Here is a 24,079-nt window from a genome sequence, read left to right on the forward strand (position 1 = left end):
GTCGATCTTTGCAAACATTGCTGTCTAGAACTGCTAAGTAGTAGACAAAAGTTAACACTTGCATTTAAGCAATTTATATAGATTAGTAGTGATTCGTGGAAAGAAAGTCCATTAGTTGCATTTCAATATTCCACAATACTTAAAATAAATTGTCAAGCAAAGATAATGAACAATATTCAAGTAAATGGAAAATTCAATTAAATGCAACATGAGTTTCCCAGAAGTCATCTGTGCCAGTTTTATTTTATATTTTTGATAATAAAGTGCATTTCCCAGATAAGGAAACACTATAGCTTCCCTTTATCCTTACTGCAGTAGAACAACCAATATAGTATAACATGCAAAATAATAATTTAAGCTAAAGGAAAAGAAAACATGATGAGAAGAGAAAGATAAGTATGAAACTGGCACAGGGACAATTGGTAACTTGCTGTTCTTCTAGAGAAGTTCTGAAGGGTCAATTTTGGAAACATTATTTCCTGATTAAAAAAACCCACAGCTCAGAAAAGAGAAGTGTATATTTGTGGTGTTAAAAGATGAAACAAAATAATGATTTACTTTCTGTATAGTGGAAGACTGAAACAACATCAGGAAAACCTAAATGACTGAACATGAGAAATGGGGTACATTTCCTAACATCCTAAACTGACATACTTTATAAGTCCATAATCTGGAAACAGACTGGACAAAGATTCTGGTAAATTTACTGTTCAAAACTGGAGTTCAGTTGTGAGTCTATGAGGGAGTAAATGGAAATCCTTTCATAGGAATTAGGCAAGGTATTCCCACAGGGAATGTGCCTGCAGTATACCCTCACTGTTGGCACCGACTATGGATCCGGACATCAGTTTCCAAGGAGGAGGAATTCAGATAGACCAGAATGCAAAGTACTAATAAAGCAGCACTATACCTTTTTTCTCTCTCTCCTTTTTAATTTTTTTTCTTTTTTTATTAAAGAGTGATGCAAATAATGGAATAATATACATATGTTGATTTCATCTGGGATAATTTTCTTCACAGTAGTTAATATGGGCTATGCTTTGGATTTGTCCTGGAAGCAGTGTTGGTAACACAGGGATGTTCTTGTTACTGATGAGCAGTGCTTACAAGTGCTTACATACAGCATCAAGGCCTTTTCTGCTCCTCACCCCATCCCACCAGTGAGAGCTAGGGGTGCACAAGGAGTTGGGAGGGGACAGAGCTGTGACAGATGATCACAAGATCCCAACTGACCAAAGGGATATTCCATACAATATGGTGTCACACTCAACATATAATGCCAAGGGGCAGAGGAGGAAGGGATGGACATTTGGAGTGATGGCATTTGTCTTCCCAAGTCACCACTATGCATGATGAAGGGGATGGCTGAACATCTGCCTCCCCATGGGAAACAGTGAAATAATTCCTTGCTTTTCTTGTGTGTATAGCTTTTGCTTTATCTATTAAACTGTCTTTATCTCAACCCATGAGGTTTTTCTACCTTTACTGTTCTGATTCTCTCCCCAATCCCACGGATCAACTGAGTGATCACATGTCAAGCTTAGTTGCCAGCTGGCTCTTAACCACAACAATACATAACTTTTTATGTATGAAACTCACACAGATAAGGTAAAAATATTTCTGTCAATGTACAGTTCAGAAGGAGAAATAGATACATTAGAATCATTGTAATTGAGACAACCACAATAGTTTCTCAAAACTGCAGCATTGCACTCTGATCTCAGCAAAGTTTATAAACTTGAATACAGTGATTTGCTACCACAACTATGAAGCCCATGCTTTGATCTCTCTTTGTGAATGTTTAAAAAGATCATGTTTGTGGCATGTCTTTATGCAAGTGTGTAGTCACATGTTCACAAAAGCTTCCAAGATGTGTCCAGCAGGTCAAGGGAAGGGATCATTCTCCTTTAATCTGCTCTCAGGAGCCACACATGGAGAACTGCATGCAGTTCTGGGATCCTCAGGACAAGAAAGTCAAGGACCTGTTGGAGTGCGTCTAGAGGAGGGCCACGAAAATGATCTGAGGACCAGAGCACCTTTCAGTAAAGGCCAAGACACTTGGGGTTGTTCAGCCGGGTGAAGAGAATTTTCCAGAGAGACCTTATTTCAGCTTCTCGTTATACAAAGGGGACTTACAAGAAAGACAGAGAGACCAAGGCCTGTAGTGACAGAACAAAGGGCGAAGATGAAAACTGAGAGAGGGTAGATTTAGACTGGATCTAGGGAAGAAAGTTTTTATGATAAAGGTGGTGAGATACTGAAACAGGTTGCCCAGAGAAGTGGTGGATGCCCCATCGCTGGAATTGTTCAATGACCAACATGATCTCTTGGAAGATCCCAGAGCAGGGAGGGGTGGACTAGATTACCTTTAAAGATCCCTTCCAACTTCAATCATTTTCTAAGTATGTGACTTCAACCATCTCCATAGTCAGAATCACAGAATGGTTTGGCTTTCACCACAGCTCTTAATCTGAATTTCAGAAAATTTATATACGTCTTATTTTTCATACAAGCTGTAATGCTAAAAATTTCTACTCCTGTATTACCGAAGAAGCTATGGGGATAATAAATATAAAGACATATCCACTCTTTTTGACTCCTTTACACTTTTTTGCAGTTATTTAGGAGCATTTTAAAACAATCAGTTCATACAATTTAATTTCAATATTTTATGAAAATTTATTTTCTCTTCCAGCAGATTACAATGCTATCACTACTTGATTTTATAATACCATTTTTATCTGTCATCACTGTAAAATTTAGCTAAAACTGAGATTTGCTAGCATAAGATTAGCGAACTATGAGCACCATGTCAGGTCCAATCCCTTTGAAAAGAGACATAAATAAAAGAAATAAAACTTTAGAACTGCTGTAAATAACATAAGCTAGTGGGAATTCTTTAGTATTACCCTCATTGCTGTATGAGGATTTATTATTTACATTTACAAATCTAGCCAGCAGCAATGTTAAAACAATATTTTATGTGCTACTTTCAATTTATCTCCCTTTCGTCTTCGTATAAAATGTGACAGAAGCAGCTGATTGCAATAACAGATTAGTAGCAGCTCACCACTTTGTTTCAGTTACACTGCTACTTTCCACTGAACTAGATAAAGCACCTCTGCTTTTAAATTATATCTGTTACTTGAGAAAATAAAGCCATAAATGCCCAGATGTGTGGCTCCTCTACTTGATACTTTCAACATCTACAACTGTTTTCGTTTCTCTACTGAAAACTATTAGCACTTGAGTTAAAAGTGAAGTCTATCAAAATGTAAAAATATTGTTTAGCAACTTCAACTTCATACAAACTAACATGATGCGAATGATCTTTCATTGTATAAGGAAAAGCAAATTCTACAGGCTTCCTTGGAACAGCAAGGTATCAGAGCAAGCACAAATGCTAAATGAAGCCTCTCCTCCACTCTGCATCCTAACACATGGTTAATCACAAACATTCAGCTGTGATTATTGCTCATGCCAGTGTACCTGGCTAAAACCATAATTTCAATCAATCAGAAATTTGTGCTTTATCTGCAGCATTTTACATGCTCCCACATTCCATTCACAGTTCCCTCCATGTCTGTTTTTCTTCAAACCCAATTCTGACTTGACCTATGCCGTGAGAGTTTTGCTTAGTCTTTAGTGGTGGCTTTAATCTGACATCCTCAAGGAAGTGTTAAATACCACTGTTCCCACCCATCTATAAGCCTTGCACAGCGTATCTCCAGGGCAACCTTGAAGGATCTTAACCTGCATACTGAAGAGAGCAAACTGCACTCAACAGGGCAAACTCCCAGTATCCCATCTTCCTGGGCCTGACACATCATATGAAAGATGTCAGGTGGAGGAGACTAAAGCAGTCTCCAATAGCATGTAGGAGATGTATTAAAGGAACTCAGGTCACCACCTGAACCCCACACACTTTCAACTTGCCCAGAAGGAAACTGTAGACAAACTTTGAGGATCAGACCTTCAAAGACCAAAGGGTTGTTTGACATGTACAAGAACAAGAGCTTACAAAAGCAAAAACAGGAGGGGCAAAAAAGCTAAAACAAAACAATAGATAAATATTACAAGACTTATATGATTACAAGATCATATTACAAGACTGATTTCAGCAAATACATGTGCATACTTGCTTTCCTCTGGTAAACCACAAATGCCCTTGGTTCTAAACAGTTAAGACAAACATCTATATTCTGTGCCTTTAAAAAAGGAAATCTGTGCAGCATATCTAGTAAGGAAAAAAATACATGGAGAGAAGCAAGAAAAATCAATCTTCTTCTATCTACAGTGGGCCCCATGGGGGGGGAAAGCTAACAACATTCACAAGCAAGTACAAACTGGTCTTTAATTGGAGCAATGGCAAAAAAAAACCAGTATAAAATTACTTAATTTTCATCTCTGTCCCTAATTACGTTAGGAGATACAACCCTTCTTTTGAAATGCCAGAGATGAGCTATGAAAATTAACCAGCCACTTAATCTCCGATGACAGTAGCTGTATACCTATTATCCGTTTTGGAAGTCTCTTCTCCCCTGCCCAATCTTCAAACCACATTTGTGTGAAACCACTGTCTCTCAGAAGTGGCCTCTCTTGACAACCTCCCTGATTCTTCAAAAATGACAAAAAAGCATAGAAATAAACTTTTCAAATAACAGTACCCGCTGAAGTAAAACAGAAGATTTGAGCAGACAAATCAATAACTGTTGCAATGATGAATTTAAAAGAACAGGCTCCCAATATACATTTTCCTTAACCTTTCAAAACTCTCAACAGCATGAAATTAAAAGTAACAGTAAAGTATAACTTGTGTTTGATATGCATTTCCTGACTGCATGTTCACTGTGACACAAATTAATACAGGGACTTACCTATGGCAGTGCTGTGTGTCCCCCAGGCCCAACTCTGAAGTGCAGAACTAAGGTGCAAAATGGAATCAACAAATTCAAACTAGGCTCCCCAGCTCCCAGACACAAAGCATCCACTCAGGAATGAACTTCAGAAAAGTCTGTACACTTAGTGGGGAGACATATCAAGCCCAACAGATAGGAAGTGCCAAAGAAAAATTTATTTCTCAAAGCCCTTCTGTCAAGATTAAACACAAACTTGTAGTAAATGTATGGGCAGGGAACCACAGTACCACCTCTCCTGGGCTCTGGTATTTAGTTATCCTTTTGCATATAAATAACTGGAACACATTTTTCTTTGAAAATAAGGCAGGAAAATGAAAAGAGGGTACCCTGTTGTACAACACCATGAACACCTGCCCCAGAAGTCTTTCACCAAGTTAGAGCAAATTTAAGCCCTTATGCACTTTGAGATAACTTAGCAACAGGCTAGAGCGAAGACTAAAACCTGGCCAGTGAAACCAAACCACTCTGTAGAAATGAACAGGAGAAACATGGAGCTAGAGGTGGTGAAGGAGCAAGGTTATAAAGTTCAGTGGTGAGGTCCACCTCAGAAACAAGACTGGCTTTTTCAAGGACCACTTCTGCAAGCATATTTTTAGCATTGTTTCTACTACATGCTTGTCCAATGTATGTCAAGTCTGACGACCATCCACTGGAGAAGCCATGGCTAGAAGAACAGTATGAGATGAAAACATGCATAAAATACAACAAAATAGCAGTAATATTCTGGTTCCTTGGCTTCCATTCAGGAAAGAAAGGAAGGAAATACAAACAACTGAAATGAGTACATTTTGTTCTTTATATACATATATATGTTCTGATTTCATTGTACATTATATTTTATGGAAATAATTCCTTAGTAAGGGATTTCTGTTGCCTTATAATGGTTCTAAGAATGAAACTGAAAAAAGTAAGCATCAACAAATAATAAATTGAATGTTACTGTGTAGCTTTGAGCCATTCCCATCTGTTCTGTCAGTAGATCTCAGGAAGAAGAGATCAGCACCTTCCTCCCCACATCTCCTTCTCAGGTAGAGAGCAATGAAGTCACCCCTCAGCCTCCTTCTCGCCAAACTAGACAAGCCCAAAGTCCTCAGCTGCCCCCCTCAGAACATGCCTTCCGTCCCTGTCACCAGTTTGTTGCCCTCCTCTGGATGCATCCAAGGACTTTCACGTCCTTATTAAACTGTGGGGCCCAGAACTGCACGCAGCACTCCAGGTGAGGCTGCACCAACACTGAATACAGCAGAATAGTCACTATTTTGAGCAGTTCCTCATTTCAGGATGTGATTTGCCCTCTCAGCTGCTTTGGCACCCTGCTGATTCCTATTCAGCCTGATGCTGACCATCACCCCAGATCGTTTTCTGCAGGACTGCTCTCCCGCTGCTCCTCTGTCAGTTTATACTCGTGCACAGCATTATGCAGAATCCAACATTTTTTACTTGTTAAATTTCATCCCATTAAACATTGCCCAATGCTCTAACCTATCTAGATCCATGTGCAAGGTCTCTTACCACTCAAAAGAGTCACCAGCACCTCCCAGTTTAGTATCATCAGCAAACATGCACTAATGGTGCACCCAGAGCACTGATAAATGTATTAAACAGAGCTGGCTCTAAAACTAAACTCTCAGAACACCAGTGATGACCAGACAAAAGCCACGTGTAGCCCCATTCACTAAAACCCTTTGAGCCCTGACCTTCAGCCAGTTCTCCCAGCACACCATGAACCCGCTCATCCCACTGCTGCTCCTGGCATTCCCTGACCCTGGCTCATCTTTTGCCATGCCTGGGGCTGTTAATGATCCTGTTACCCGCACCCAGCTCTGCCCACCCCAAGCCAGCCCCTTTGGGGCTGCTCCCCTCAGAGAGGCCATAGCCTGCAATGAGGTCATCCCCAATCCCTGGCTTTCCATGCCCTGGGAGCCAGCCCATGCTGAGACTGACAGCACAAGACTGTGCTTTAAGGTCTATAATAACATCATTCCTGATGTATAAGTAATGTCCTTAGACTTTAGTCTAGCTAGCAAAAGCACAGAGCAAAATTTCAACACAAAAACCAAATAAAGATCACCCAAACCAGACAAAACAACAAAGTATATAAAACCTACCAGAACAAAACAAAAACAGCAACAGAAAAATACTGCATAGAACTCTAACATGAGAAAAGGTAGGAGAACAAACAGCACTTAGCACATATCAGTCACACTGTTTAATATATTACCATCAGATAACTTTATGACTGTGTTATATAAACACATGTAGAAATTCAGCATTAAGCTTAACCATGTACATATATTTCCTCTGCCATCTTATAACTAAATGCAACTCTTTAAAAAAAAAAAAAATAGAAAAACCACACACCAAGCAACAGTATCCTGAAAAAGAAGGTGAAAGAAAGAACACATTTTGGAACAAACACCCGAAGTTCTTCTGTTACTGTAAGTAGCCACTGTTATTCCTCACAACTAAATCAAATGTACAATCCCTTTAGAGGAAGCCATTTCTATACCACGGATGTTTAAACTGTAGAAAAGTCAATGCTGGTTACTGGTTAACCCTAAGTAATTAAGTTAAAGAGATGACTGAATGTAAGAAATACTTACAAAACAGATGAGCCTAAAAATTCATCCTCTGACATAACTGCAGGTTGAAAATATAAACCAAAATTAAATTATCATGGGTCACAGTGTGACTCACACTGCCATCTAATTTTAAACATCTGGGTTTAACACCAGAAAATGGATATCAAAAAAATTTTTAGATAGTCAGGTTTTCTTGTCGATTTATGCTGACATTGCCATTATCTGTAATGTGCTAGCTCCTATCACAATGATATGGTGGGTCCTCTTGTAGATGAATGGCTACAAATAGAACTATATTGACCTAAACCTTGCACTGATATTTCCCAAACAGTTCATGCAATGTCGTCTTCAAACTTCATTGCTATTACAGCCAAAATATTAAAAGCCACAACTTCACATGCACCAAAAACAGGAAAAAAAAATTTTAGACCAAAAAAATTAAAGAAGAAATAAAGCAAAATCAGCAACTATCACCTAAATTTTGAGACACAACAGTATTTGTTCTCTGGCTGTCATCATTAGTAGGCTCCTAGAAAGACAATCATCGAAACCCAAAGGCCATTACCAATGAAACAGCAAAGGTCAGTAGTTTTGAAAATAGACTATGTATTGCTTGGATTAAATTTGCATCTCTAAGTATGGGACACCTTTCCTCTTTTTAGAGCACTGTCTTCTCAAATGCACAAAAAAACTACTAGATAAACACTAGCTGTAAAAACAAATGAGCCACAGGAATCCTTGTGTCTCACCACACTTGTGAGTTATGACTGCCTTCTTGTGGTTTCACAGACTTCACTCTTACCACTTCTAAGACTGATCTCAACTGAGGTCTTATTCTATTTAGCAGAAGTTTTTACCAATCTGTAAAAGAACCCAGATGAAATAGCTTCACTTCTCCATGCAACAGGAGGAATTAAATACACTGACACTAACTTGAAGATATTAAAGTTATATATTGAATCTCAAAGTATATTTGGGCCAAATTTTGAACACATTTTTAGGGATTAAGTAATCCAGTTGAAGTGAACAGAAACTAGTCTAATAGCATTAATATGGGAAGCAAAAGATATCATGTCAACTACTTGTTTGTAAGCACTATTTCAAAATCCCCACCCTTTCAAAATGCTAATGCACCTATTCTGTTGTGTCATAAAGTAGATTTGCTATACATATGAAATAATGAGATAATAAAAATATGTGCTGGCTCAAGGATGTGACAGAAGTGTAGCCCTGAGAAATTAACACCAAAAGAACAAAATGCACTCTAAAAATGTAATGCTTATCTATGCAAAATACAATATAAATGTAGACATCTATGACCTACTTTGTATTTGAAAAAAAAATACAACCGGTTCACAATATACTGTAGGATTCAATGTTTCAGAAATGCTTGCATGCTGATTTGATTTTATGACTGAAAAGTATAGCCCATATTATTGTTCCGCGTAATTATAACATTACTGGTTAGTTGGGTGACTCTCAACACCATGTGATGTGGTCTGTTTCTCACAGGCTGCATTTGCCTCCACTGCCTACCAACAGATCATTCCAGAATCAGCTACAAAATCCCTAGGAAGTCATGTGGACCACAGAAACACATCTATTGAGTGAAAAAATGGGTTGTGATGGGCTTGATGCCTGCATTACACATATTCCAACTTTCTCTTTTCCTTCAGCCAATTCTAGTCTGGTTACATGGACACAATGCCCATTAGTTGCTAAAGCACATTAGATACCCCTGGATTATCTCTCCCAGTTACGTTAATCCAGAAGAAGTCCATTGCATGAACTCTCAGACTGGTCCATGATGTGAAAGAAAATGTGACCATGATACTTAAGAGACTCACTCCCAAAGCAAACTCTGATCCACATTAAAACACTAATGTGTAGATGCACCTCAGACATTTCTAACATCTCCCAGACACACAAGAGTAGTAATTCAGTGCTTCCTATGAGACTAAATTTTTCTCAAAAGCCACACTGTTTCAGGGCCAGTCAGGGCAGCGTTCCTTTCTGTACTTGCAAAACGCTTAAGGTTCTGCTGTTTCACATCCTTAAGAAGCTAACCACACACACACAAAGAATATCAATGACACGTTTTTATATCATCTAAAATGTCCATTATAAATACTCTAACCATAAACTGCACAAACAGGGGACATTCCATGCTGCGTTGTCATGGAGTAATTTCTGATTACAAAAACTGCTAAATGCACTGTATTGTACTACATACCAGTCATGTGAGGGTTTACTGCATGTTCTCCTATTCTGTTCTGGTATGTCTGAGAGGGACATCATTATATACTACTTGTGTAACTTTGGCAAGATTATGGATACACACCTGTCCTTCAAACGTAGCAGCTCTTCAGTAGCCATGTTACTATGACTCAGAGTCAGGTACCATCAAATTATATGCTCACACTCTTGGGTTTAAGATACTACTTATTTACAATATAATTGCACAAAATTCACATGACAAATTTCAGGAATGCACTTCCTTTCTCCTTGGCATGTGTTACTAGTTTACAAGATACTAAGTATTTCAAGCCACAGTAGCAGCCATATCCCCACAAGCTGATGGATACATATATTTTCATTTCCCCTTTAAAGAAAAGAAAAACAATGAAAATATAAATTCCACGCAGCACCTTTCTCAATAGAAAATATTTGCAACAAATATCTCCTTATTCCTATTGTCTTGATGTATTATCATAAAATTTTTCCTCTTTGAAGGCAATAAGCTCAATAAACATCATTGCCAACATGAATACTATGTTTCTTTTAATATTTTATCTCTTAATATCTTTTAAAAATTTTAAATATTAAAAATATTTAAATATTTTTAAAGCATGTAGTAAAGTATAATCTCAGCATTAAAACCTAGCACAAATAACAATCCTACAGATGAAATATGCTGTCAAAATTTGACTACAATTATTCCTTGGTAACTCCAGAGACCTACTGATATTTGTAACATTTTCTATACAAAAATAATGTTTTGGAGGAATTATTGAAGTGCATAGCAAAGCTCTCAAAAGTAAAAAGTGTAGAAATTAACACAGTCCTTGGAGTTCTAACAGTTGTATAAACAGTCTTTGGGGATATTTTTTTTTTCCCGTTTTCCACAGAAGACCTGTCTCAGTGAGTGAAGTGCACCTCACCAGACTTGGGATTTCCTAGAAACATTTGCAAAAGGGTTGAGGCCATTCAGAAATTAGAGATTTTTTCAAATAAAAATTATCCTTGTACTTAAACAGAACAGCCTATCTGCAATCTGAACCAAAACCAACACAATATTGTTAGAAGCCACACACACACAAAAAAAGTCTTTCCCTGCAACAATTGAAGCAGCATTTCAGAAAGAAGTCTTATTTCCCAGATATATTTTAATTATTAATCTTTCCATACATCTGCCTTCATTGTAGATGTTGCAGAGAGACAGAAAAGATGTAATGGGTGCAGTTTAATTGTTTCATCTCTAAAGCTCAACTCAACAAAAATTGTATCAGCCAGCTTAACACTCTTCTCTCCATTGCTCCTATTTTTTTAGTCCTTGGCCAGACCCTTCCCAATCCAGCTCTCACTTCTGCAGAAGGCCAACACACAGGGCTGCCAAATTAAGCCTGTCATAAAAACTAGGAGATGCCAGTTGCATCTGCTCAGATACCACACATCACATCACTTACTGAATGTCCTTCTCCCAGTTGTGTCATGCAAGCAGAGGAAGCCATGATGCCCTTCTCCAGACCAGTCAGTGCTGTCATCTTTCTCCAGTTCCCAGACCTGTAAACCCTGCTGGTGTTTGTGTGCAGACCACATTTTTATTCCTATGCTACTTTAAGGAATGGTAATAGCCCCCACAACAGCAGAAGTTGCAATGACATTGTGTTGACAATGGATGAAAAACAGGCAGCAAGGGAAGGAGCACATTGAAGGGTGGGTGATTCTCTCCCTTTCCACTTGAAATTTAACACACCTGCCCTAGCTGGAACCCTTTAGCCCTGCAATGCTGACAATATATTCCTGAGAGAAGTAGCCTTTTAATGTAAGTTACAATGGATTCTTCCAGTTTTCTTAGGGGCTTTTTCCAGTTTAAGAACTGTAGGCTTCAAGAAATGTATATTCCATGGGACAATTGCTGCGGTGTCCTAGACCACCTTGCAAGCAACCTAAGACTGTGAAAGGATAGATGAGAGAGAGAGAAGAAATCAACATTAAATTCTATTGAGAACAATATACTAAAATTAGTCATGCAATTCAAGATACAGGGGTACTAACTTGATCTTTCTACAGTGACAATCTTCAATAGAAGATTTATGTTGCTTCATCACACTGGCATAAAATTTCCCACAAACATAAAAGCACTTCATATGCCAGGTTTTTGGAATACAGTCTTACAACTCACTTATGAAGACATACCATAAAAGGAAAATAAATCTCTCCTCAAGGCAGGACTGAAGCATTTGTCATTAAGACATCTGGTTACCAGAGATATAGCTGTTATGCAGAACAATCATTTGCTGACAGGTCCATCATGTTTCAGACCTTTCTGGCATCAGGTAAAAGAGTTAAAAATTACATCAGGTTAATTTGCATTGAAGTTACTGAAAGGCTTGTAACATGAGAGATGTCAAAGCACAGCCTAAGTCCCTACCCAAGCCACAGAATTGTAAAGCCTCCAGTTAATGTAAACAACTGGATATGGAATTTCACAGAATTCCACTGCAAGGACCACACCGTTTCTGAAGCTTTTATATCTTTAATCTAAGTCAACAGCCAAAAAAGAAAATCATTATAATATATATCCTTAAGCTCATAAAATGTGGACAACTGCAGTTAATACCACTTGTCAATAACTTGTACTATCAGCAGGCATTTTATATTAAGATTTTGTTTCTCTTTCCTGAATCATCTTTTTTTGCAGAACTGACAAATATTTCAGTTGTTTCCTCTTTGGAAAGTCTCTGATACTGGTGGTATGCTCCAGGAAGTCTATCCTAATTATAAAGTTTCCTTCCATTTTACTAGCTTTCTCACCTGTGTAAAGCAAGTAAGAAAGAAAGACAGTGAAGGGGGTTCTGGTACTACAAGTAGATTGATAATATTCAAGTTTCTTTTTCATTGGACTGAGGAGCTCTGCTCAATTTACTTTCTCAGTGGGAAGTTCATGGGTGAGAACAAGTTAACTGAGGCTCGATCTATACCAGATGGATCTACTAGGTATGACTAAGCATCTTAGAGGCATAAAAATTTGACATCTGCTCCTATTATTAAGAGAATAAGCCAAGCCTGTTGATGAAACTTACAGGGCTACTTTGAAATCCCTGAGGGCACCTGGATACATGGAGTAACAATCAGAAACTGGGCAATATCTCATGTTTTAAAAAAATGTCTACTGTCTTTAGTGGTACTTAGCTCTGGTTACATTAAATTGCTTCTACCTTCCCATGTCATCTGAAAGACTCTCTTCTAAAAATATTTAAAGATGCTTTACATCTAGCATATAACTGGCAATTCAGTTTTACTTTGTCCTAATGGCATAGTATAATTTACTACCACTCTGAATTGTAAAGAAAGATGTCATGATACAATAAGATGGTATTTAACAAATTCAAGTTAATCATCTTGAACAGCATACTGAGAACTTTCTTGTTTTTATCTATAAACTCTAAACAGATATTTCTAGCATATTTTCACTGCCTAAGCTTATTTCCACTACTATCAAGTGTAGGGATATCAGACTGAGGCCAGAAACAAAAGTTCCAGAAAAATCGTATCTTAAACTATTAGTTATATAAATGGAAGAATCAATGAGTATCAATCAGAAGTCTGAAAGGTCTCCAGCTAAAGAAAGCAACATGAGCTTACCCTACATTAATTTGTGAAGCTCTTCAGTCTTTAAAACTAACCGAGTCATGTTTTCTATTCCAAAACAAAGGCAGCCAGCATATCCTTTAGGAAACTGTTAATGTTCACTCTTTTCTACAATTTGGAAAACAGCTGAGGTTAAGTTTAACTTTCAAGTTTATTTCACACTGCTGCTCTTTTTTCTGCATAGGTAAAGAACAGTCTTGAATGCAGGAAGAAGACTTGAAATAATTATTGTTTGCTGTTGCACATTAATTGTCACTGAAAACTTTGGTTTCAGTGCTGTCCAGGGCTCAAACACGTGTGTGAATCTATGAATAAACTAATCTTTTACAAGATTAACTAATATGCCTCACGTGCAGCATGTGTGCATTCCTACTCCACTTGGTCATTGAGGATCCACTGGACAGAAAACCCAAGAAACTTACCAAAAGCCTACTGTCTTTCACATCGTTTATTCAACTTTTTTAACTCAAAGAAAATATCCAACAATAAGCCCCTAGCTTCAAAAAGCTACATCTTCTTTCCTTATTTATTCTGACAAACATGTCCCGTAGCTGCTACTAAGTACTATATGAAGTGACACACTCTTCTAATTGGATTATTTTTACCTCTTTGTGTCAGTTTGTCTAATCCCAAATGTTTCTTCTAATACTGCATATCCAGACTGACCAATGTTTGGCTAATTCTTGATCTCAGTTCATAGTTGCATAGAAAGAAATCTCAAAACAGAAGAAAGCCTCAAGCTCTTTTAGTTCCAGTTCCCTTCCCAAAATTGTTAGGTACAAATTAAATGCCAACATACTATACACTCTTTGTAACTAATTAAAATGGGTGCAGATAATGGTGTGATTCATTATTGTCTAGCTGTAGTTACACAGTAACATGATTTTATTGCTGTCAAAAGAGCTACAACCATCACCTACCCGAAAAAGAAAAAAAAAAAAAAAAAAAGCCACACTATTGAAATAATTTGTATATAGGGATACAAATTCTGGGGAAGAAAATGACAAATAGTCACTGTATTAGTGATCATCACAATAATACATTGTTATCACCCCTTCCTCACTATTTGCTGCTTCACATATCTGTTCAGCCATGTGCTAAATTCAAAGGAAACCCAAAGTCTCAGAGCACTGAGGTCAAAAAATGAATTTGTAGTGTCTAGGTCCAAAATTGTCCTGAGGCCTGACTGAAATGTTCCAGTCATTAGCAGTTAAAAAGCATGATCAGTTAAATACAAATGATGTATTGCCCTATGCTCATGGCCTAAATCACTAGCTGAAAAATCACATTCATGTACATGAACTGAGATTGCTTTTCTTTTTTTTCTAAATATAAATTACTGTAAAGATAACTTCCCTAAAGAGTAATCCATTAAAAAAATACAAACAGAACTATGCTTCTAAATTCTCATAAGAATGGCAAGGAAGGTTGAACTATGTTTGCACTAGACTAAATGAGTACATTATTCTCATCCAATCTTCACCATCAGCCTCAATTTCTGACTGTCCGAACAGAAGACATTTGCTCCGAAGCAATCCTACTTCCCTCACATTATCTTATTACAGGATCCATGACAGCTAGATTGCAGCCCTCACATGCAGAAAAACCAGGCTTCACTACCTTGGCCAGGTTTGCAGCTTCAGCTGTGACCACTTGAGGAATTACAGTGGCAGCAGTTTGTCCAAGTTCTGACGTGAATGACAGTGTCAGCTAGAACTTTGGTGTGAATTTTCATAGAGGCTTTTCCTGTAACTGACCTCTTCAATGAAGGCAAAGGGTTTTCAAAACATTTTTACTATGTTACAAACAAGAAAAATTAAAAATTTTAAACCAAGTAAAACTTCAAGCAGCTGAGAAAGAACAGAAAAAATATTCACAAGAAACAGTTACAAACAACTCTTCCTACAGATCCATTACATCTGTTCTCTTTTTCCATAACTCCTTAATTTCAATTAGTTGTGTCACAGGAAATTTTAAAGTGCCCTCTACTCCCACATAATTTCTCCTTCCAGCATTGTGAGCCTGCTAGAGGCCACCTATCTCCACCTTTCTCCATTCTGAGACTGTCTCTTTTCTTGCTTCTCCTACAAGTTCTGAAGACATGTGCTCCTCAGGAATCTCAGCTGCTTGCCAGGGGAGTCATGTCCTTTGCGAGCTTGAGACAAGTCTCTTTTTCTTTAAAGGAATGTAATTACATATGTACATATTACATATGAACATAACTTTGATGTCATATCTCTTTGACAGTCTAGAGAGACACATTGGCGAAAATGTTGTTCACAGAAGACAACAGAAATTCGATTAAAATTTCGGAATGGGGTTGTTCCCCAAATCTGGAAATATCTGATATTCTTTTCAGCGGATGGAAAGAATATGTGATTCTTTTTAATCAGAGATGAAAGGAACAGCACTCTACTTTCAAGTTTAAAGGGTCCACTTACCTTTCAACACCCCCAGTTCTCCATCTCTGTGTCCTGTGACCTCTTGGTCATTAAAAGACTGAAAAACGGATACAACTGGAGCTGGGACACCAAGTTCACAGCACTCTGTTGATAAAGGCTGCATGGACCTAGTGTTCATACATGGACCTGATCCAGCTGAAATCAACAGAAGGCTTTTCACGGACTTCAAAGGTTTTTGAAATATAAGGCCTTATAAGGCTCAGCTGTGGGAAAGATCAAAAAATGAAGATTCTTGGTGTAAACTCCTAGGAAAGTGCTTTTTTAGTGCAAGGTTTACACTTGCTAGGCACCAACAATATTAATACAGATGTGTCTGTCTTCTGTAGGATGTTCCTGATACTCGGTCATTAATCCTATTTTCAACCTTTAAAAATATGGATGCTACATTACAGCACTTTCTTTTTCTGCTTACAAAAGTTGGCTATGTACTCAAATCCAGCTAGTCAGAGAGAGCAAAAATTCACATAGGATGGCCAGTGGAGATGCAGGGCGGCTTGTTTGTAAACACACGAATTCAGCACTCAATTTTAAGAAGTTGCCCTTTACAAAATGACAAATAATGAGCATCTGGAAAATCAGTCTGCTTTTCAAGATGTCTCAGAAATGTAATGTTTTGGAGTTTTTTTTCCTCATACAACACTTACTAAATCAAATACATTTAAATAAAGTTCAGAGCACTAGTTAATCACAGAGACAACCCATATTCAGACAACAAATAATGCTTTAATAATAGTTTTAATATGAAAACTACCCATCTGAAAAACCTTTTGCTCTATATTAAGTGGCTATATCTTCCAATGGAAAAAGATTTAAATTTTAGAACTGACAGCGTTTCTCTTTCAGAAGTTTTCTAATGCTTTACAAAAGCAGTATCTCCTCCTCCTCACCAACATGACTGTGGCATTAAAACTGTTCTTTGCCAATATTTTCTATACATAAAATGTGTGTCTCAAAACCTATTAGTAACATTCCTGTTGGGTTTATGGCACCTGGTATCCAGCACATTTACCAAATTAACAGCAATTTTAATTTGACAAACACAAGCATAAAGAAATTTTTTTATTAATATGTAAGAATACACAAGTAAATATGAGAAAAATATCTTGGCAACTCCTATTGCTCAGTACAATTGTTCGCCATTCACTTACATTTTCATGCAGTTCATTTGATTTGCATTTAAACTTATACTTGAGACGCAGACAAGTATTTTAATTTAGGAAAACAATGGGCAAGTTTAAGGTCCCAAATCTGAGTCATCAAAACTACTAGAAACCAATGACCAGGCTGTGTAAACCCCTGCACTCATATCAACTATGCAAGCATTCACTGAGGCCAAAGAGATTTGAGCCTGGCTATGAAAAAGTTAATATAACCGCCACTGAAATTAGGGAGGTTCATACCAGACCAGGTTACAACAGCAAGGACTAACTATGGCTCAACTACACAATATGGTGAACGATGCAGCTGTTTTCACTAGATGCAACCATTGCTATTCAAAACCTTTCATTTTCACAGTTTTTACCTAAGATTCTATTAGATCTGTGCACCTTTTGTTCACAACTGTAGATCTCGATAATAAGAGCACACCAAATGCCAGAATAATTATCCAGATCAAATGCCATAAGAACATTAAAAACAGGAGAATAATTGGGACTTTTAACGAGTTTTGAGAAAAACAAAGTAATGACAAATGCTACAATTTGTCTGTGGAAATGAATTAACAGCAGTGTGCTTTACAAGACAGAATATTAAAGCCAGAAGTATTTAACACAAGGGCTATTTTTGGAAAGGAGATGAGTACTGAAATGACAACAAAAGCAGATAGCACGCATCCTCACATTTAGAAAAGGTTGTGAACACGTCCCAAGAGATCTAAGCAAACTCAGTGCCTGGGCAGCCTGTCCCCTGGAACTGAAACATTCTGGGAATAACACACTACATATCTACTGCCCACATCTCATTACAAAAGTGCCACATACCTTTTCAAAAAATTTTTTCAAAAGATTTTATGAAAAACAATTTACAGTTTCAGAATTAATCGAGACAGTTACAATAAATAGTTTCTTCATTATTTTCAGCTTCTCTACAGCAGAGCACATGCACCTTAGACTTTGGACTGGCCACCACTTTCCCAGCTGGGACCCATTGCAGATTATTGCAGGTGCAGTCACTTTAGAGTTACAGGCAATTTGAAGGCAGATGTGCTGGCATTTAGACAACTAGCTTCCTGACTTGTAGGTGAAATCTGGTATTGCTTATCTAGAGGTAATCACTTGCACATTATTTGCTTGCAGATATAAAATCTGAGAACCTTTTATTACTGACTTAAAAGAATTGCCTGTTTTTCTTCAAAAGCTTCAGTTGTCCTGACAGGCAACAATCCTTCTACAACAGTAAAAACAACCTCCTACCACCATATAGTTATCAGTCATTCAATATAACAAACTTTTAAGGCCTTACTCTTCCCTTTTACAACTACTAAACATTATGCAACATATGGCTCTATTAGCTTAAAACAATATTTTTCCATACTTTCAAAAACAATTTTGAGTTAGCCTTGGCTCATCTAGCTTAGTACTAATTCCTAAGTACTAAATCATAGTATATTACTATTAGATTTACACTAAATCACATTTACAAGAGGAAATTTCTCTCTAATTTCCTTTCATATATCACAAAACTGGCTTAGCACTTGAGGGATGTCTATGTTGTACCAAAATTTTAGCTACAATTCATCCAATTCTTAAATAAGTCAACATGACCACAGAACCCCTATGTGACCAAGGTCATCCACAATGTTGCCTGTATGTTTCTAAACAGTGCCCATTTTAACAGGTTTAAACAATCTCCCATGAGCCTGCTTACACAGCAATCACAATTCTGGGTCACACAACATATATACATCTCCATGTGCCTGAACTTCTCCCTGAAGGATAAAGAAATGAACTTGCTAGGATTCAATTTACTTCTGAAGATTACCCCCTCAAAAAAATTAAAAACTACAGTGAGATGTACCGATATATAAAAGGATGGAAAAAATGTGATTTGATTTATCATTAGCATTTGGATTTTAATGCACTGACAATCATAAATGGACATATATGAACTTATGTAAGAAAATCTAAATCATGAAAATTAATTTAGAAGTGAGCAACAATATTTAGCAGGCATATATCTCTAAAATGTAGCCAATCTCTGTTCTAGGCACTCCTCCACCCCTGGAGCGCTAGGTCCAGGATTGGGCTCCCCATTACATGGAGAGACATGGACTTAGTGGAGCGAGTCCAGAAAAGGGATACAAGTATCTCTGACACGAGAAGAGGCTAAGAGAACTGGGAATGTTTAGTCTGGAATAGAAAAGCCTCAAAGGGTTCTCATCAATGTTTTTAAGTACCTGATGGGAGAGAGTAAAGGAGATGAACCCAGACTCTCCTCAGTGAAGCCCAGCACAGGACAAGAGGCGATAGCCAAATTTGAAACATGGGGAACTTCATGTGGCCATGAGAAAACACCTTTTTTGTTACTGTGAGGGTGGTTAAACACTAGAACAAGTTGTCAGGAGGTGTTGTTCAGCCACAGCTACTGTCACTCCGTGAGCATATGGCTGTGACCTCTCCAGTGACTCCACACAAACACAGGCAATTTTAGAGGCAACTACCCCAGATTTTTAGGGCACGTTCTACGACCCTCTCAGCTTTTGACCCAGTAAATAAGACTGACCATTCCTCTGTCTTAAATAAATTACCAAGTTGCACATATTAAGCAGGAAGACACTTGAGAGGTCTGTAACAGATGCCACCTAAGACAAAGATCAACAAGTTCACAGGTCAAAGCAAAAAGTTTGCTTTCCATAATATTTTTATGCTGTACCTTCAGCCTAAGTAGTTACATTGATGTTCAAGCTCTTACTCACAAAGAAAATTTTAATCACGCCAATTTTAAAACATGGCTCAGATGGCTGGCAACAGAGATTAAAATCCAAACTGTTTTTTCACTCAACTTGAAAACAAAACAGTAAAGGTCACTGCTATGCCTGCTCCCCAAAAACAAAAGCAATCATCCACAACTAATATCACAGATGGGAAAGGCTACACCCCCAGATAGCAATGGAAAGAATTTATTCTCACTCTACTAAAACAGGCAGGTTATGCAGAAAAGCCCTAGCAAAGCTAGATGAGCATTCAGGACTCTCATCCAGCTAGATGTATGAAAACAAAAACTTCTGCAGTAACTGATCTCATCTTCATGAGGGTTTTACCTACTGTACTAAATTACTATAAAACTAGCTTCACAAAAAAACTTTGAATACATCAAATTAGAATTTGTACCTTTCTCCTGAAGATAAATTAAAACACTGAGGCAGAAACTGCCTAAATAAAAAAATGCTGACGGAAAGAATATGTTGGAGTCCCTTCATTTAAGGAATAAATATAATTCTCTACTGTGGATGAGTATGTAATTAATAAGTTGTTATACAAAAGAAGAATCCATTATGACCCTTTCTGCTTACATTCTTTTGTTTGATTGCTTAGGATGAAGGGACTTTGTGCTAGCATGCTCTCTGTGAAAGTTCATGGCCTGTAGACAGGCCACAGATATAAAACATATATATTTCATTGGGTGTAAGACCCATGTGGTGCATAACTCTCACATATCCTTTGGTGTAACCTCTATACGGAACTTCCCAACACTACCAGAACTAGAAAACTGCCCCGGCCATGGGGATATTATATGAATAACCAGGCATCCATGCCCCTTCAACAAGCATTCTGAAGATCAAAGATTTTTGATTTAGGTGACCAATTCTTCTTCTAGCCCACATCAATAGTCTACATGGGGGAAAAAAAGTTTATTATTTGACCTATGCTTCAGTTAAAATAATTTCCTGCTGACAATGTATCTTTAAAATAGGCTTAGAAATGCTTCCCAGTGTAAATTAACAAACAGGATTTTTAAAAATAATACCTCTCTTGAACCTTTCAAAAATAAGGACAGTAAAGAAAAATGGGTGAAAATTCTCTGTGAGGGGGGAAAATGAATTAAAATCTCTTGTGAACATTTGGAAGTTGCAAAAATATTAGTTGCCATTCAAACAAGAGCCAGAAGGTATAGAATTAACCCAGACTTCCTATTCATACTACCTCATTATCTTTAAAAAGTTGCTAGTAATGCGATTTTAGTACCATAAACTATGTGAAATTAAGTCTCTCTGAAGTTTTGGGGATGTCATCTCTTGCAAAGCATCCAGCTACTGTCTTCCTTATCCCCGCCACTCAGGCGGTATCTAAAACAAGGCTGAGAAATGAGTGGGTCAGTCTTCTTTCAGTTCTTGCCTAACTGGGAGACACTAGAGTTCCTTCCTGCTCTGATTGGGAAGAGCTAGTGTTTAGTTTGCTTCAAAGGTTGAATCAGATTACAAGATAAGTGGGCATCTGAAATGAAAAGAACTCCAGAAATTGCTACCAGTTGAGATGAAAAGGGGAGGAGAATGGCTAAAAGGAGGGAGCAGATAAAGGAATGGAAGGATCATCATGCCCTTTTAGCCCACATGGAATAATCTGGCTCAAACCTGCACATCCTACACTCCACTGTGTCTTATTAGTCTCCTGTGAGAACACTAGATGTTTGATGTACTTTAAAACTCTCCTCCTTTTCCTCATTATAAGACAATGGAGAGCTTAACTTTTATAAACGAGAGCACTTTATCTTCCATTACAGTTGTTTCATGTCTAGCAGAAGTTTAATCCCTAGTAATTTAGATAAATTATCACGTGCTTTAGCAGGTTGGGGTTAAAACTCTGAGATTTTCAACTGATTACAAAAAACCAGCCAGTTATCAAGTCCTAACTGAGTAATTCCTCGCTGATTTCACTCTAGCTAATTAAAATGTAATCACGATTGTTTGGCAGTGTGCATTCTGCCAGCAGTTTTACGTTGAAAAAAGAAATCTTGCCAAGAAAACACACAAAAAAGAAAAAAAAAAAAAGCCTTTCACTATTAATTGGCTTAATCTAAACTGCCTCTTTAGCCACTGAAACTGTAAAACAAGTAAGTTACAACCGCTTGACAACACAATAAAAAGTACTAACCCCTCTCCGGGACAATGAACTATTTTAATGGGTATCCTCCTTTCAGGCCATCCCGTGATGCACGGACCACGCTGACAGCGAGCGCTCCACCGCCCCCGGCCGAGCCCCGCGGGGCAGCGGCCAGGACAGGGCAGGGCAGCCCCTTCTCCAGCCGCCTCGCGTCGCAAGCCCGGTCTCCCAAACCCAGTTGCGGGCACCCAACCAACTTCCTGCTGCCCTTACGACGCACACACTCAGCTCTCCTTTAACACTGACTCTTTTTTTTTTTTTTTTTTTTTTTTTTTTTAATCGGGTTATCCTTAAATACCTCTGAAACCTGCCTTTTGTGCCAACACCTTTGCCCCGAACGCAACTCCACCCAAAGCACTTGCCCGGGCGTTCCCGGTTTCTCACCGACCGGCAAGCCCGGGGTGAGCAAGCGGTGCGTTCCCGGCGCGCCGCGGAGATGTGCCACCCTGAAGGGCCGAGGTGGCTCCCTTCACACCGAGCTGGCCAGCCCTTTCCCAGATGGGCTGGGGCTCTGGGGAGGGAGAACGGCTTGCAGTTCGTAATGGTTTCCATCATTTGGCTGAAGTCGCCTCGGTTTAATATTTGCGCAGTGAAGAACAGGCGGGGAAAGGAAAAGGTGCGGTGTAACTAGAAGAGGGAAAAGGACGCACTGCTCTTGCACTAGCTCCGCACTGCTTCCAGCTTTCATTTTAAGCCTCGCAGGTCTCCCGCCACTTCAATTCCATTTCTCCCCACCTTATCCCTATTTGTCCACTCCCGTTAGCCAGAAATGTGCCTCTCTGTCCCAGGAAAAAAGTGTTACCCTCACCTTCCAGGAGGTCGGAACTAAGTATTATACGTTCATGATTATCGCTCTTAAAAAACGGGCTCAAACTTTCCCACCAGGCTGGGGAAGTGAACCACCTGCGGGGGGCCTGGCGCACCGGCGCGCAGGCAGGCGGAGCCCCGCGGGATCGCCGCCGCACCGCCCGTCGCTCGGCAGGACGAGCGCGCCGCCGGCCCGGGAGCACCGTGCCGCGCCCGCCCCGCCGCCCCGGACACCACCGGCGGCAGTGGCCGGGACCTGTCCCGCCGTGCCAGAGCCAGCGGCCGGGAGCGCCGGGCACCTGCGAGGAGCCAGGGCAGAGCGGTGCCCCCGCCTCGCCCCGCCGGGGCACGGCGTGCCAGGAGCCCCACGATCCGCCAGGCGGGGAGCCCAGCCGGCACCCGCAGGCACCGGCGGGGCTCGGAACTGCCGCGGGGCCGTACCCACCTGTCCGGCGCCTCCAGGTGCCGGCCATCCCCTGGGAATGCGGCCCCCAAGTTCGCCAAGAGGCGCCGCGGCCCCGGCCGTCCTTTCCGCCCGCGCCCCGGGGGATACCCGCTCTCCGGACGGCGGCAGCGGGGCTCCCTGCGCGGCGCCATGCCCCTACCTGGAAATGCTTGAAGAAGGCGGAGATGCGGGTAATCTGGAGGCTCAGGCACCTGGAGGTGCATCTGGCGGTGGCGAAAGCCTCGTCCTGCCTTCGGGCGGCGGCCCCTGGCCCGTCGGGGCTGCCGCAGGCGGCCGTCACCCAGAGGAGCAGGGCGAGGGACACGCCGGGCGCCCTCCGCACCATCGCTCTGCGGGAGAGGAGGGCAGAGGGGCGGCCGGGCGGCGCGTGGGGGCTGCAGGCGCCGGTGTAAGCTCGCTCCCGCTCGGCGGGCTGGTGCCGGGCTGCGCCGGGGACGGACACCTCCGCGCCGCAGAAACTACACAAGAAAGTTCAATCATTCAACTCCCCTCACCCCCGTCCTCCCGCCCCGGCCCACAGCCCTCCCCCGCCGGCAGCGGGCGGGCCGATGCTGGCAGCGGCCGCGCCATTGGCTGCGCCGAGCGCCGGCGGCGGCGGGCGGGCCCCGTGCCCGCGGGCAGGTCGGCGCGGCGGGGCCGGCGCGGGCAGTCGGAGGCTTGCCCGCACGCCGCCACCTGCGGGGCACGGGGCGGCCGCGGAGCCGCACGCCCTGTCCCTACCCACAGGCGGCCTGCGTGCGGGTGGCTGGGCGCCGGGGTCGCTGGCAACCGGTCTTTACACCCTGGTTAAGTCTCTTTTATTTCTTCTTTTAAAAATCAATTTTAAAAAAGGGTGGGGAGGCAAGAACGGAGGGAAATCACTTTTTGAAAC

General features: G+C 40.2%; 1 protein-coding gene across 1 annotated transcript in view; it reads right to left on the minus strand.

The window, feature by feature from the left end:
- ANOS1 (anosmin 1) overlaps window positions 1–23,705 on the minus strand; it is a 134,540-nt gene extending 110,835 nt beyond the window's left edge. The window contains exon 1 of the mRNA XM_032100603.1: window positions 23,348–23,705. Within this exon, the coding sequence (XP_031956494.1) occupies window positions 23,348–23,533 (186 nt within the window). The 5' untranslated portion in view covers window positions 23,534–23,705. The remainder of the gene's footprint in view (window positions 1–23,347) is intronic.
- Window positions 23,706–24,079: the final 374 nt, after the last annotated feature.

This window comes from Corvus moneduloides, chromosome 2 (assembly GCF_009650955.1).
Source record: "Corvus moneduloides isolate bCorMon1 chromosome 2, bCorMon1.pri, whole genome shotgun sequence".
NCBI lineage: Eukaryota > Metazoa > Chordata > Aves > Passeriformes > Corvidae > Corvus > Corvus moneduloides.